Source organism: Phasianus colchicus, chromosome 3, assembly GCF_987193195.1.
Source record: "Phasianus colchicus chromosome 3, bPhaCol1.hap1.1, whole genome shotgun sequence".
NCBI classification, from domain to species: domain Eukaryota; kingdom Metazoa; phylum Chordata; class Aves; order Galliformes; family Phasianidae; genus Phasianus; species Phasianus colchicus.
In genome coordinates, this window is record NC_143438.1 from 63,668,771 (window position 1) to 63,683,585 (window position 14,815).

General features: G+C 44.6%; 1 protein-coding gene across 5 annotated transcripts; it reads right to left on the reverse strand.

Annotated features, from left to right (window-relative positions):
- Window positions 1-119: 119 nt before the first annotated feature.
- SBSPON (somatomedin B and thrombospondin type 1 domain containing) lies at window positions 120-14,324 on the reverse strand. Of its 5 annotated transcripts, none has more exons than XM_031604849.2 (6): window positions 14,112-14,324; window positions 12,043-12,530; window positions 3,790-3,984; window positions 3,074-3,161; window positions 2,102-2,278; window positions 120-1,378 (listed from the first exon to the last, which is right to left on the reverse strand). In XM_031604849.2, the coding sequence occupies exons 2-6, from the start codon at window positions 12,524-12,526 to the stop codon at window positions 1,261-1,263; spliced, it is 1,062 nt and encodes a 353-aa protein (XP_031460709.1). In that variant the 5' UTR covers window positions 12,527-12,530; window positions 14,112-14,324; the 3' UTR covers window positions 120-1,260. The 5 variants fall into 5 exon arrangements, with proteins under 5 accessions (XP_031460709.1, XP_089993840.1, XP_089993841.1 ...); XM_090137714.1 differs by lacking the exon at window positions 14,112-14,324 and adding an exon at window positions 14,020-14,099; XM_090137715.1 differs by lacking the exon at window positions 14,112-14,324 and adding an exon at window positions 14,046-14,098.
- Window positions 14,325-14,815: the final 491 nt, after the last annotated feature.

Here is a 14,815-nt window from a genome sequence, read left to right on the forward strand (position 1 = left end):
CAATGTGTACAGTACCTCAAACAGATCACCTTTCCAATTCCTGCCAAATGATGCAATGTTTCTTCTTACAACCGTGGTAAGCAGTTGCTGTGAGGTTCCACAGAGATGCGCCATGTCTTAGCAGTGAATTTTCTCAGCCTTAAGGGATCATTTTTTTTTCTGTAAGCATGGTGAATCTCAGAAGCTTGATAAAATACAGTTTATGTATTTCAGCAAAGAATACTAGAGCAGCTGTAAGTCAACAATTCAAAACAAAACCAAAATCACAGCACATGTGTGTTAAGTGAGAAAGCCTGCAGTATGTAGTCACTTCAATGCCCTGACAGTAATTCAGCATGAATAATAGGTAAGAAAACAAGGATTAGATCTATGTGCATAGCAGCCTTGCCTGTGTTCTAATCTTGTATGTTTCTATATTAATCACTGTGCATATAGCAGGTTTAACTAGTAGTAAGTGATTCTTCTGACTGTCAGCCAAAGCTCTAGTTATGATTGTTCATTCCTGTATGTAAGATTGTTGTTGTAGCTTGCTAATTGCTGTAATACAATCGTACTCAAGGCAGTTTACAATAAATTACCGTTCATTAAGGAAATGAGTCTCTTCAAGACTTTATTTATGGAAGTCTTGTTTAGGTTTGTCTGCCATAAAATTCACACTGTATGCTAGTGATGTGGAGTTCTTAACAAGGCTACTTCATTAACAACACTGACTAGTCTCGTATTTTTATGAGGGTGACTAAGCAGGGAAACTGCAATGTAGACAAAGAAATACTTACGCATTCATACTATAAAACCACTGTCTAGATGATATTGGGAAGGAACAAAGGATCTAAACTGAAGTCTGGTTTTAGCTCTCAAACTTTCATTTTTATTTACCCATTACAACTTAATGATGACAGTAACTATTTCCAGACTTGAGAATGTTTGGCTGGCTCACTGCTGAATAGGATCAATGCCTGTACACAGGGGTATAGCCTGTGAAGAACAAGAACCTTAGGAAAAGAAGCTACTACAGTTAGAAACATCTGCTCTTTAATCACAGAAGAGAAATACGGAAATTTGCTTACAGCATTCAAATACAATTGTCAGTGTTTTCTATTAAGGCAAAAAGAGTACCCAAAAATGCTTGTTCCAGAGGCTTAACTCCTTTAAAGTTCATTTAGTCTCCACAAAATACAGACAAAGATGTGGGTTTCTTGGCACTTGTGCTAATTTTCTCAATTCTTTTTTCCTGATGCTGTTTAAAGGTCTTTTAAACTCTTACGTAAAAATAAAACTGTGCACAAGGGGACACGAGCACTGCTCCAGTTGCCGAATCTTCTTCCAGGTTCCTTGGCACCGAGAGTTGCCAACTGCTTCCCAGTGTAAGATTTTACCTCTGAAATGTGACAGTAAATGAGGAATAAAAAATTGGTGCATTTACAAGCAACCAAAAAAAGTATACTTATGTTCAATAACATAATTCAACAGAAGGCTAGAATTAAGACTTTAATTAGCTCATCTTGGTCTTAAAATGCTTTTGCTGTCATGTTACCTGCAAATATTCCAGAGCAGGCATTGTATTCCTTAGTATACAGGATGGTTGGTTGATTAAATGGTTATATATGTATTGTGTAGCATCTTAATAAATGTACAGTTATATAGACATACGTACAAAAGATATACACTAAATAAAAAATCTGTTGCAAATTGTAAATGTCTTATTTCAGTATCAGCATTCTAGAAACAATAGATATAGTTTAAAGCTGAAATCTGACTTGGATTATGGTGGGAAGTACATTTTTCTAAGTAAAAGAGCTCATACTTTTAAGACGACCTCTTGCACTACAGAAGCTGTGCTGTCCCTTCACAATAGTAAATAAAGCACTGAGACTTAATTCATGTATTGAAATTATTCACTGATTTTATCTGTGTTTGAAATACATTAGTTCAAAGCCATTTGTATGTGAACTGGAAGGGTAAATCTGAGCTCTGCAAGTGATACAAGCTATTTCTTTTTTTTTAGGCATAATCAACACAGCTTTTAAAGAGACCTTGTGAGCTCTAAAGTTCTGTACTAGGTTCCAATACAAAAGAGACAGCAAAGAAAGGTTTTCTTTACCCATCTGCATTATGGCCATCTCCGGAACAACGGTGTGTGTCAGTGTTCATAGCTGGAGGCTGGCAAGCTACACAAACAGTATGTCCTTCTCGGAGGTACTGCATCCATCGAGCATACGGCCGAGTCTCCAAAGCACAGTAATGGGAAAGTGATTCTGTTTTAAATTCTACACAGTATCTGCTCAGAAGGGAGAGAGTTAAATTAGCTACAATAGATAAAGCATAAGCTACAAAGGAACTTGAAATGTACTTATATATGTCATTCAGGTGGAATTTATGAAGTGAAGTGCAAGTTTGATGACTGACAGCTAAAAAGTTTGTTTCTGACCCTAACCTAATTAATGGATTCTTAAAAACATTAAAAACATTAATTGTTTCTCACATTCCGTTCCCCTGTCCACTTTATGTATTATCTCACTTTTCTGGTTGCGTTCCATATTCTTAAATTATGTTGGAGAACTTATCTCAGTAACCTGTATTTTTTCTTTCATGACTGCTAGAAGAGTAAATGCAAGAGATTCTTCAAGGGTGCCTATAAGCTTTATTGTTCTGGGCAAAGCATTATGAGCACTACGGAACCAGTGATAACACTCTGCTAGTATCCAAAAGAGGTCTTCACTGCTTTTCATTTTTTGTTAAAAACAAGCACTTAAGACAGATTGCATTTAGTCCATTTTGTTTGTTCAGAGATCTAATTTCTTGGGCTTAAACTTATGGATATATTCAGTTTTGATTTAGCCTTATTTATGGATTTGCTTTGAGAAGCATCTATCCTCAAATTTGCTGTGACCACAATAACTAATTGAGGACAATTAGCAAGTAACAAAAAACATCTAGAAAATGCAAATGACCTGCAAGAGACAAAAACAAGCTGTAGTCTGTTGAATTATGGCAAATTTAATTAAGTTTTTCTCTGTAGACAGATACTGGCTATGAAACAAGATGACCCACATGCACATGATAAATAGATTACCCAGTTTCTTTGTCAGAGGGCCAGGGGGATGATGCTGCTCTCAGTTTTCTTTCTTTACCATATTCAGAGGTAGTTATGAAAGCGGGAACTGGGGAAGAAAACAGTAAGGCAGCAAGACACAGTTGAGTCATATTTCAATTAGTGTAACAATGGATACATGAATCAGGAACTTGTGGATGGTGATGCTGACAAACTTATTGAAAAAGTGATAAAGGACTGGCAGCACTGGACCTCCCAGCTAAGTTCTCTCTGTATAAACGTCCCTAGAAATGGCTGCCATCTAGTCCACAAGGAAATAGGATGGGCTGGAATATTACAATGAGCTCTGTTTCCTTGTTTCGTAATGAACTTATGTTCTAACTTTGCAGAGAGATAGTTAATGCAGGGCTTAAATCAAGAAACTGAAGAAATGCGTGCAGCTCAGTTGTCTATTTAATAGAAATTAATTCAAAGTGAGCAGCAACTTGAAGCAGAAAATAAGGATGGAGGTGTTCAGGTTGGATGGGGTGCTGGGCAAACTGATCCAGTGGGTGGTAACCCTGCCCACGGCAGTGGGCTTGGAACCAGATGATATTTTAGATCCCTTCCAACCTAAGCCACTCTGTGATTAAGTTGCATTTTCAATCAAATAACTGCAGATTGCTGCTTTTTCTATTTCTTTACGTCAATGGAAACTATATATGATGGGGACAGGTGTCCAAATAAAGAGAGAATACCATGTTCATGTCCACAGTCCTGCCCCTGATAAGTCAGGTATTCCAAGCAGCCAGCCTTCTCCTCCAGAGCAGGACAAGGTTCCCCAGCATTTGTAGGTTCCTGTTGCACATAGCGCCTACGTATTCGCAGACTGGGTTTACATTGTTCAGCACAGCCACTCCAATGACTCCACTCCCCCACGACACATGGATGAGCTGAAAAGCAGTAGCAAACGCATAACTAATAGTTAAGACTTCTGATTGATCCTAATTGCTCTCCAAATCTGAAGTAATACAACAATGTCATGTTTTTCTTTTTTATGTGCAATTTTGATTTTGTTTACTCTCAACAATGCAGTGATGTGTGTACCGCATTTGTGTGTTTGTGTATATACAGATGTAGATAATTAAACATAATAAAATGTTTAGAAATGTAATCTCAGGTCCTTTTCTTCTGATTTCCAATTAGAGAACAGTCCACTGAATATGTGAATTTCAGTCCTCATGGATCACAGACTTTCTACGAATTTGACCCAAATGGGTACCGAAATGTTATGGGGAAACTGCCTTTATTTTGCAAGGGAACTCTGAATCATAAGAAACTACATTTCCCCCATGGTTTTGTATTCTGCGGTATTTTTCCGATGTCTGTTGTAACCTTTAGCTCACTTAGGGATTTTGACACCTTTTTTATTAAAAACCATGTCTATATATCACTGAATCATAGGGGCTGGAATGGACCTCTGCAGATCACTTTGTCTAAGTCCCTGCTAAAGCTGGTCCTGTGGAGTAGGTTGCATAGGAAAGTGTGAGCAAACAACCTACTGTGATATGAGCACTTGGTATAAAAAGCAAGCCTGACATAGAGATTGCCACCTATTTCTATCAATGCAAACCAGAACAGGCAAACACGTGTAACTCTAAATTTCAGAAAGTGTAGACAGATCATGGAAGACGGATTATTGCAGAGATTGTAAACATAGACAATTTTTACCTTTCTAAATATATCAGCTTTAGAAAGGGAAATCACTGAATGATGGACAGTGATGGAAGCACAGGCTGATTCCCAAATACACTCAGTGATGGAACATGAGGTCACCGATGAAGGGGTTGTGACATCAGCATGATGTGACCTCACTGTATAAATTCAGGTACTGTCAGACCAGCGTGGACTGGTGTCTGGACTCCAGCTGAGCGCATCTGTGAGACTTGGAGTGCTGAATGAGGCCTTGGTTGGGTTGTGCTGTTGGGCTGCTGGCATTTCTTGTTGCCCATCCCACAGCATCACCAGTGTTATCCCAGCCCTGCCTGGCTCAGGCAGCCAGGTCCGCACAGGGTGCTCTTGCAGCAGCAGAGGTAAGCACTGAGAGGACACAGCCCTGGGGTGGCCAGCGGGGAGCAGGGGCCACAGGGATTTGCTGCTGAGGAACAGGGGCATCGCTGCTGCTGCCCCAGAGACAGAGTGACCATGGACTGCTCCCCTCCTCTTCAGTTTGTGATGCCTGCCGCCCACTGCAGCATAAGTGGGGGGGCAGCTTCCTGACTTCAACTCTCCCCAGCCCACCACATGGTCTGGGGCCATGGAGGTGCCATCGGACTGAACCTGCCTCTTCTAAGGGCACAGTCCAACAGATGCAGCCTACATGACCCCTATCTGAAGAAGCTTTGCTATAGCTGTGCGCTCTGGTGGGCAAAGAAGAAGCTGAATTGTGCCATATGCAGGCACTAGATAAGGGCCATCCAATACTCAGTGAGATCAGACAATGATTACATTGAGTGTCCTGTCCTGCAACCTGCAACACTCTCCATGTAACTGATAAAGATGTTATAGTGTACCAGACCTAACAGACCCCTGGGGTACACCACGCATCATCAGCTTCCATCTGGACATAGAGCCATTTACCACAGCCCTTTGGCTGCAGCCATCCAACCAATTATTTACCCACTGAATAGCCCACTCTTCAAATCCTTCTCTCTTCAATATAGTGACAAGGATGTGGTGTCAGAGCGTATCAAAGGCCTTGCAGAAATCCATGCAGATAACATCAGTTGCCCTTCCATTGTCCACGATTCCATCACTTCATCATAGAATGCCACCAGTCTGGTTAGGCATGTAGTAACAGGATCAGGGGAAATGGCTTTAAAGTGGAAGAAAGTAGACTTAGACTAGATATCAGGAAGAAAATCTTTACTGTGAGGGTGGTGAGGTTGTCCTGGTTGTACCTGAACTGGTACAGGTTGTCCAGTGAGGCTGTGATGCCCTCTTCCTGGGAGGCACTCAAGGCCAGGTTGGATGGGGCTGTGAGCAACCTGGTCTAGTGGGAGGTGTCCCTGCCTATAGCAGGGGGCTGGAACTAGATGACCTTAAAGGACCCTTTCAGCCAAAACCATTCTATGATTCTATGATCTTCTCAGACACAGAGGTGAGATTGAAAGATATGTAATCCCCGGGTCTTCTTTTCTTCCTTTCATAAAAATGACGGTGATGTTTTCCCTTTTCCAGTCACCGGGGACTTTGCCTGACACCCAAGACTTTTCAAACACAATAGAGAATATGCCCAGGTTATTTCTTACAGGTGTTCAGAGACTCTGCACTAGCACCCTACTGACACCATGAAAAATGCAACACTGTGAAGTACTGCCCACGCTTTTGTGAATATCTATAGTGCATTAACAGCACATCTATCTATAGCTTTCAAGCTGCTCCTCAGCCTCACGATGGGCCTATTTACTCAGTTTCCATTTCAGATAAGGTGCAGATTTTCAGTGGAAATTGTTAGGGCAAAACTTAGCTATAATTTACCTAACATGACGGTGAAAACAAATAGCAGACGCATCTCTTGTCATTAAAAGATGATATAAAGCACAGTGACTGATATTTTGTATCATATCTTAAAAACTTTCTTTTTCCTCAGCTAAATCATAAATGTATTTGTGAAAGCTGATAATCCACCCTACTGGCCTTCGCTTCCCTTGAAGTAACACAATGGTGTCATCAAATAATGTAAAGACTGAGGCATGATTTCATGTTTGTTGCTTTTCACAGCCTTTTCAGCAGAGACAGAAATGACAGACTAAATATCTGCTGGTTTTGGTACTGTCTCAAAACTGAGAAACACTCAAGATCTACCATATTTGTTAACCTCTAGCCATTTCCTTATTTTATATTCTATGGTGTGTCTACCAACAGTGGTGTAATCCTTGTAGCTCTCATTTACGTTGAGCATGATAACCATCTATACTTCTCCCTTCTCTTGAATTTTCCATTTATATTCTGGCAAAACAGTACCTCTGTCCTAACCTAGCCAATGTAAACACAGACAATGTGTCAGCTATCTTCCATGTAGTTGCAGATATTTTCACTAGAATAAAATGTTTTGCGTTCTGATTACCAGAAAAGAGGTGATGGGTGTGTTGCTCCTGAGAATGAAGCTCTGAGACAAGCAAATCTTCATTTGTTCCTTAACCTCACAGAACAAAACACAACAATCACGTCACATCTTCGTGAGACTGAATTTCTCTTAACTTCCCCTCCACGAACCCCAGGTTTTAAAAACTGTGTGGCCCAACAACTTCATTTTTAGTAGTCAAAGAGAATACTGTAGCTCTTCAAAATGGTTCTGAACACTGATCCCCCAGGGACTGGATTAATATAACACTAAGGTGCTTACTGACAGAACAAGTACAGCTCCTCCAAGGAGGAAATCCATGTCCACACAGTCATGGCAGGCAGAGCAGTAAAAGTAAGAAAAATGCCTCAACCATGGGTGTTCATCAAGAAGAGTCCTCTGAGGACAAGCAGTAGTTTCTCTACACAAAGAGCACTTACCCTGTGTCCTCCCAGGACGTTTAACCTGAGCATCAGCCCACTGCCAGCAGTAACTTTTCCTGGGAGCCATGTGGAAAGGTGACCCAGACATATTCCTCTGGGCCATTTCCCTTCTTGTAAGCGCATCTGTCTGGTACCTGCACACCATGGTCCTGGGTGAGCTGGGAAAGGCTGTGTCTCCTGTTTACCTCAGCCGTGAAGTAGTGTACTGATCCATGCTGCTTCCCTCAGCATCATTAGCTGCTTTTTCTTTTTTTTCAGTTAAATCATAATTAACATCATGTAATTGAAATATTATCAGAAGTAGTTTTATAAAAACCTGAACGTGTCTGTGTTAATATTACAGCTCCTTACTGATTTGGAAATTCCCCAGTTCTTCAGTGTTTTCATTGCACATTGCAAATAGGCTTAAAAGTATTTTTTGTGCGGTATGAACCACATTTTACTTTGCTTTCTCAGTCTTTGCCTCTTAAAGGCAAGTCTTCACCATGCTTCCTTGGGAATGGTACAAAATATATGTTATAATCAATGGTTGGGATATCTTAAGCTGGTTCTGAATTGTTTGGAATCTTGCCTCTCGTTAACTATACCTAAATGAAGCTTCTGCCTTTTCCACTAACATGCAATGGGAATATACCACATGCTTTGGATCACATTTTTTCCTAAATTTTCTGATTACAACTTAAATCCCCACAGGAAGCTTTACAGCTTAACTGTTAGTTATGTTCTTTTATCAGTGTTGCAGGAAACCGATGGGACCAACACAGTCATTCAGAAAAATACTGCATGCCGTCTGGGATGCTGCCAGTATGAGACACTGGGAAGAAGCAATAAAACGCAATAACCTCTGGTGTTTGTGACTGGTTTTGTATGACAGAAATCTCTGGGCTCCCTCTCTAATTCTCTAATTTCTCAGAGCACTACAGATATCATAAAGCAGGTAAAACCCCTGACAGATGCTACATGGCATATGTCCATACCGCACTATTAGAGTTCCCCTGCACTCCTCTCATTTTGCACCAGACCAACCTGCCCACTTTATGGGTGACTCGACAGCCACGGGCAGGCAAGCAGCCAGGGATGCTGCATCTCACCTTTAAGGAGCTCTACAGCTTGATACCGCTAATTGAAAGAGAACCAAAGAGCATCCCTGGGGACTCAACCATTGGTTGTCCAGCCAGATTAATCATCAGCATCCCCTGGCATTTGCTGCTACTTACTGATAAACACTTTCCCCAACATCCGGGGTATGATTAGTAGAACAATGAAGGAAGCTGGGATGGGAAAAACTGCATCAGACATTGCTTCATCAGGCACTGTGCTCCAGCACCTCTGGAGCCCTCAGGTTGTACCCCAAAGCACATCACAGACACTCTGTGACAATAAAAGCAATGTATCTTTTTATTTAACTGTACAAGCATTAATGTTGATGCCTCCCACAGCTTAACACCACCTAGAGTGCAGGATGTAACCATCATCTAGCCTGGCTTCCTTATCTGCTGACTCTGTTCCAAGCTGGCTATTAATGACCTGCAGAAGTAAGAATTTCCATGTAATTTTAATCCCACATTAGCACCCTCACATACAGATAACATCATAGCTGCATCACATTTTCCACACAGAAAACTCCCAAAGGGATTTAGCAGCTGCATAACAAATAAAGGGATGACTTTATGTCTTCCTGGAATTAAACCAAGCTGACAGTGAAATACTGGTCATCTGTAGCAATATATGGCAATTTTATGATCATAAAGATTTAAAATGAGAAGTCTGAATTGCCTCAGTCATGTGAAATAATAAGAAAACTGGGTTGCTAGAATGGAATTCAGCCAGAGGGATAATAATCATGTCACTTGCAGTCAATACCCAGAAATCATTAAGGGACAGTACATCAATTCTGTGCCTCATTGGAAAGATGTCAAGTTCTCCAACACAATAGAGAAATTGGTCCCAGAGCTGACATATAAGGAATGGTGCCATCCCTTGAAATATAATAAAATAAGTAAAATAAAATAAAATAAATTATCAGAGACCCAAATCTACATCTTCATGGTGTCTGTCTGTTTTCACTGGTCCAGTTTAGTCAACCCAACACTGACAGATGATCATTCACTGAAAGAATGAAGACTAATTTGGAAGAGAAGGATACAAGATAAAGGAACATGAAGGATGGAATGTGCTCAGGTACCTACCAAAATGTGCTTGCTAATGAAGCATTTGGGGCTTCAAAGATACACCCAAAAAATTGCTTTGCTGTCCTATGAAACATAACTTGAGTGCTCAGGACTTTTTAATATATGTATATATTAAGGACTGCAAATCATACTTTTTTTTTTTTTTGAGTTGCACTTTATATAATTTCCTCTCATCTCTGGAACAAAAGGGATTACAGTATCTTCACTGAGTCACTGCAAAACATGCGTCATAACATATACAGGTCTGTGGATTTTCTTAGAATAATCATTTCCATACAAGTGACATGGTCATACTTTTTTCAGGCTTTCTCATTGGACAATATTTACAAAAAGCCTTTGTTCATTGCTAGAACTATACTTTTTTAAAGTATAAGGAAATTTACTTAAAAACTGTTGGACATAGGCTTGGCAGCCCCCAGTCTCCTGCTGAGCCATCTATTTATAAAGTACCAGGCACAGAATGACTTTCAGGCACGAGAAAATTCAACCATAGTGTTGAACTCCCTGCCTTCCATTGGTTTCTAATGTTTTGGAGTATTGCTTTTGCACGATTCCTTGATCAAATATATTTAATGATGTAGGTATTTTACACTTTCCCCAAAAACACTGTCCTGTAAAGTATTTGCAAACTGATGAAATGTCATTTCTGCTTGTGCTGAAGTAAGTGGTGAACAGGATGACAAAAAAGCTGTGGCACAAGAACAGCTGGCCACCTTTCCCCACGTTTCTGTTTGAACTTGTTTTACCTCTGCATTCAGAACAGCATTTCAGAGTGAACTAAGCCATAAACACCCTTGGTTTCCATCAATACAGACTGAACTAAGACAGGCACCATGGTGAAACTTCAAAATCTAACAGGAACAAAAACTACTTTAAACATGTAGACCATCCTTTTTTACACTGAAGACACCCACTGCACTTCATTAGAATTTTTGTTCACACCAGACATACTGCTGCATGCAATAAAAAGTATCTCACCATTTACCTTCTAAATAACGGTTTCTGGTGATCCATTTTGCAGTTTAGGGATGTATGAGCTATAGGACTGCTTGGCTGGGCTGCCAAAATGCTATCCTCCCATACCACACTCACAAACGTCCTGCTGCCCATGGCTGCACTAGCACTGGTGCTCGTGGAGCCAGGCAGCAAGGGATTTAGACCAGTCAGAAAAAGACACCGCAACAAACAGCATCAGCTTCCCAAACTGGTCCACCAGTGGCCTCCACTCTGGTGCAGGCACACAGGCAGGCAGAGACAGACGGACAGACTCTGCGAGGCTCTCTGAAGTCTCACTAAGACTTCACCTTCCCGCCCAGACCCAGAGTGCCCACAGTCCCCATGGGGCATGGACCACAGTGCGAGGCCACCACCACTGGGCCCAAGACAAAAAATACCACATCGATAACAACAAGGTACCTGATTGGAGTTGCGGAAGGCAAACTCTCCGACCAGAACCTTTCACACACATCTCCTTCAGAGCCCTAGTGTCAACTCTGCTGCTCTGACAGCCGTGTCAGCTCCCCATGCCAAGCAGCCACAGGCCGGCTCAGGTCCCGCAGCGCAGCCGCCATGGCGCCGAGCCCGCTGATACGCCCCAACTGGCAGCACTGCGCTGCCCAGGCGATGGCCTGACGGATGCAGGCTGGCACACCTCCAGCCAGCTCGGAAGGACCGCCGGGCTGCATGAGGCCTCGCTCTGTGCCAGAACACGAGGGCAGCGTCCTGCTTGGCGGCGGAGCGGAAGCAGACCACCTCCGCTCGTGGGCAGCACTGCCCAGGCAGCCCAGCCTCCTCTCGCCAGCTCTGGCCCCCACAAATGGGGCCCCTCTCTGGGGTTCCCCAAGATGTTTGCTGTTTGTTTGGCTGCACATGAGAAATCAGCTCAGCAACACAGCAGTCCTGTGTCCCCACTGTAATGGCTGCGCACTGGGGATGAGTGTGAGCAAAAAGGAAGAAGTGCTGCGTTTCGCAGGGCAAAACAACGTCTGACAGCAGAGCTCAGGCAGAGCTGACCCACAGACCTGGCCAGCACGCAGCGTGGCAGCCCTGCAGCAAGTCTTCAGTGCCTCCTCACCGAGCACCTGCCTGCTCCTGGCCGTGCCCTCGCCCCTGGGCTGCTGACAGCAGGGACCGACGTGTCCCTTACAGCCCGAAGAGGCTGCCTCACACCCACGACAGCTCCCAGCCAGCGGAGCCCCAGCGCTCACGGCCACTCTCGGGGTGATCCCACCCGGGGCACGCAGCACTTACCCGGGCACGCTTGGCTGTGGTCGTGGCAGCAATCCCGGGTGCGCCGGCATCCTGCGTCGCAGTAGCAGCTCCCGTAGCCCCCGTCCTCCCTCCAGCCGCTGCTGACACACGCGGCGTCCCGGCCCTGGCAGCACCGCTCCGAGCAGCTCCCGTTGGCCCCGGCCAACAGCCGCCACAGCAGCCCCAAGCACAGCGCTCCGCTCAGCGCCGCGCCGCCCATAGCCCCGACGACCTCCACCGACACCCGGCGGCGCGGGGCGGGCTGGGCAGGCAGGCGGGCGGCGGGGCGGGGGGGTGGCGGCAGGGGAGGCTCTGCCCGGCCCTTCCCTGCCCGGCCCTCTCTGCCCGGACAGCGGCAGCCGTGGGCTCTGCGCGATGTGGGGGCATGTGGGAGGTGTGGGGCTGGAGTACGTGTTGCTGAAGGGTCAAGCGGGATAGTGACCCGCACAGCTATGTGCCGCACTGAGTTGTCCTGCATAGCCATGACCCTGCATGGAATAGTCATCGTCATAGAATCGTAGAATGGCTTGGGTTGGAAGGGACCTTAAAATCCACCACGTGGTTCCAACCCCCTGCCATGGGCTGGTTGCCACCCACCAGTTCAGGTTGCCTGGAGCCCCATCCAGCCTGGCCCTGAATGCCTCCAGGGATGGGGCATTTACACCTCCTCAAGGCAGCCTGTGCTAGGGCCTCATCAATCCCCAAGTGAAGAATTTCTTCTAAAGCCACTCTCTTTCACTATAAAACCATTACATCTTAGGCTATCACTACACTTGCTGATAAAAGAGTCCTTCTCCATTTTTCCTGTAGACTCCTTTTAAGTACTGAAAGGCCCCAAGGAAGTCTCCCTAGAGCTTTCTCTCCAGGCTGAACAAGCCCAGCACCCACACACTGTCTTCATAGGAGAGGTGCTGAAGCCCTCTGATCATCCTCAAGGCCCTCCTACAATCCCACTCCAACAGCTCCACATCTTTCTTGTGCCAGGGGCCACAGGTCTGGAGACAGTACTTCAGATGGGGCCTCACAAGGGCAGAGTAGTGGGGAATAATCACCTCTCTTACCCTGCTGGCTACCCCTCTTTTGATGCAGCTGAGGATAATGCTGGTCTTCTGGGCTGCAAGTACACTGCTGGCTCACGTCAAGCTTTTCATCTACCAGGATTCCCAAGTCCTTCTCTATCTCTAGGCTCCTCTCTATCCCCTCCTCATCCAGACTGGATTCAGAATCACAGAATTGCCAGGGTTGGAAGGGACCTCAAGGATCATGAATCTCCAACCTCCCTGCCACATGCAGGGCCACCAAACCTCCTCATTTAATGCTAGACCAGGCTGCCCAGGGCCCCATCCAATCTGGCTTTGAACACTTCCAGGGACGGAGCATCCACAACCTCTCTGGGCAGCCTGTTCCAGTACCTCACCACTCTCTCTGTAAAGAATTTCCCCCTGACATTCAACCTAAATCTCCCCTCCCTCAACTTAAAACCATTTCCCCTCATCCTGCAATTATCTACCCTTTCAAAGAGTTGATGTTTGGGATCATCCAGACCTGGGTGCAACACCTCGCACTTCACCTTGCTGAACCACAAATTGTTCCCTGTGGGTGGCATCCCTTCCCTCCAGCATGTCAGTATCACAGAACCATGGAATAGCTGAGGTTGGAAGGGATCTCTATAGGTCAGATGATCAAGCCCATTGCTCAAACAGTGTCACTTAGAGCAGGTTGCCCAGGAAATTATGTCATGTTTGCCAAGCTATGTCCCTCAAAGCAACATGTCGGTGATGACACCCACAATGCACACAGAAGTGACCCTCATAGCAATGTCCCTCATCGCAGTGTTCCATACACTGAACACACAGTGATGACCTTTTCAGTGGTGTCCCCAGCTGGACTGATAAATGCTGCAATGTCCCACACAGCTGTAGCCCACTTAGTCCCACTCACATGTCCCACCATGTCCCACACAGCAGTGACATGCACCACAGGGACCCACAGTAGCAACCCACAGTGTTCTCCACAGCAGTGTCCTGCAAAACAATGTCCTTCACAGCAATGTCCCACATTGTACTTACTCCCACAGCCACGTCCCTCACAACCCACACCCTGATGACTCACAGCAGCACCCCACATAGTGACATCCCACACAGTGACATCCCACACAGCAGTATTCTGCACTATAGTGACTCGTAATCATGACAGCTGCCCCTGAGCTCCCTGTCCACTTCCACACAGCCAGGATGACCTGAGGGCACCGGACATGCTTTATTGGTACAGGCACTTCTCATTTCAGGACACATCCCACACAGCCAGGAGCATTTGATTCTGATATGTTTTCATTTTTCAGGAAAGAGAGAAAAGCTCTCTTTCCTGAACAGACGAAGCAAGATGTACTTGCAGGTGCACAAGGAAAGGGAGACAGATCCCAAATAACTTCCTGAAACATGAAGATTCGGGTTCTGGTTTTCAGTTATCTCCAGCCCTGAGAGATCTCTAGGATTAATGGGACCTGATCTTTTTAGCCAAAAAATCAAATCCCAAAAGCAAATGGTGATGTGAGTGTAAAATTATGTTAGCCTTGCACACTTCCATTTGCAGATATTTAGCTACTAAAGCTAGAGACATCTGGTCTCCCAAAGCTGTGCAGAGGCAGGAGGTAACAGTCTGTTATATTATCTGCTACATGTGGGTACTTGGACCCCCCAAGACAGCTTGGGCCAGCCAGAGTTTAATTTCTTCTAGCAGTCACAACACCAATGTTAAAGTGTTATGTAAAGCC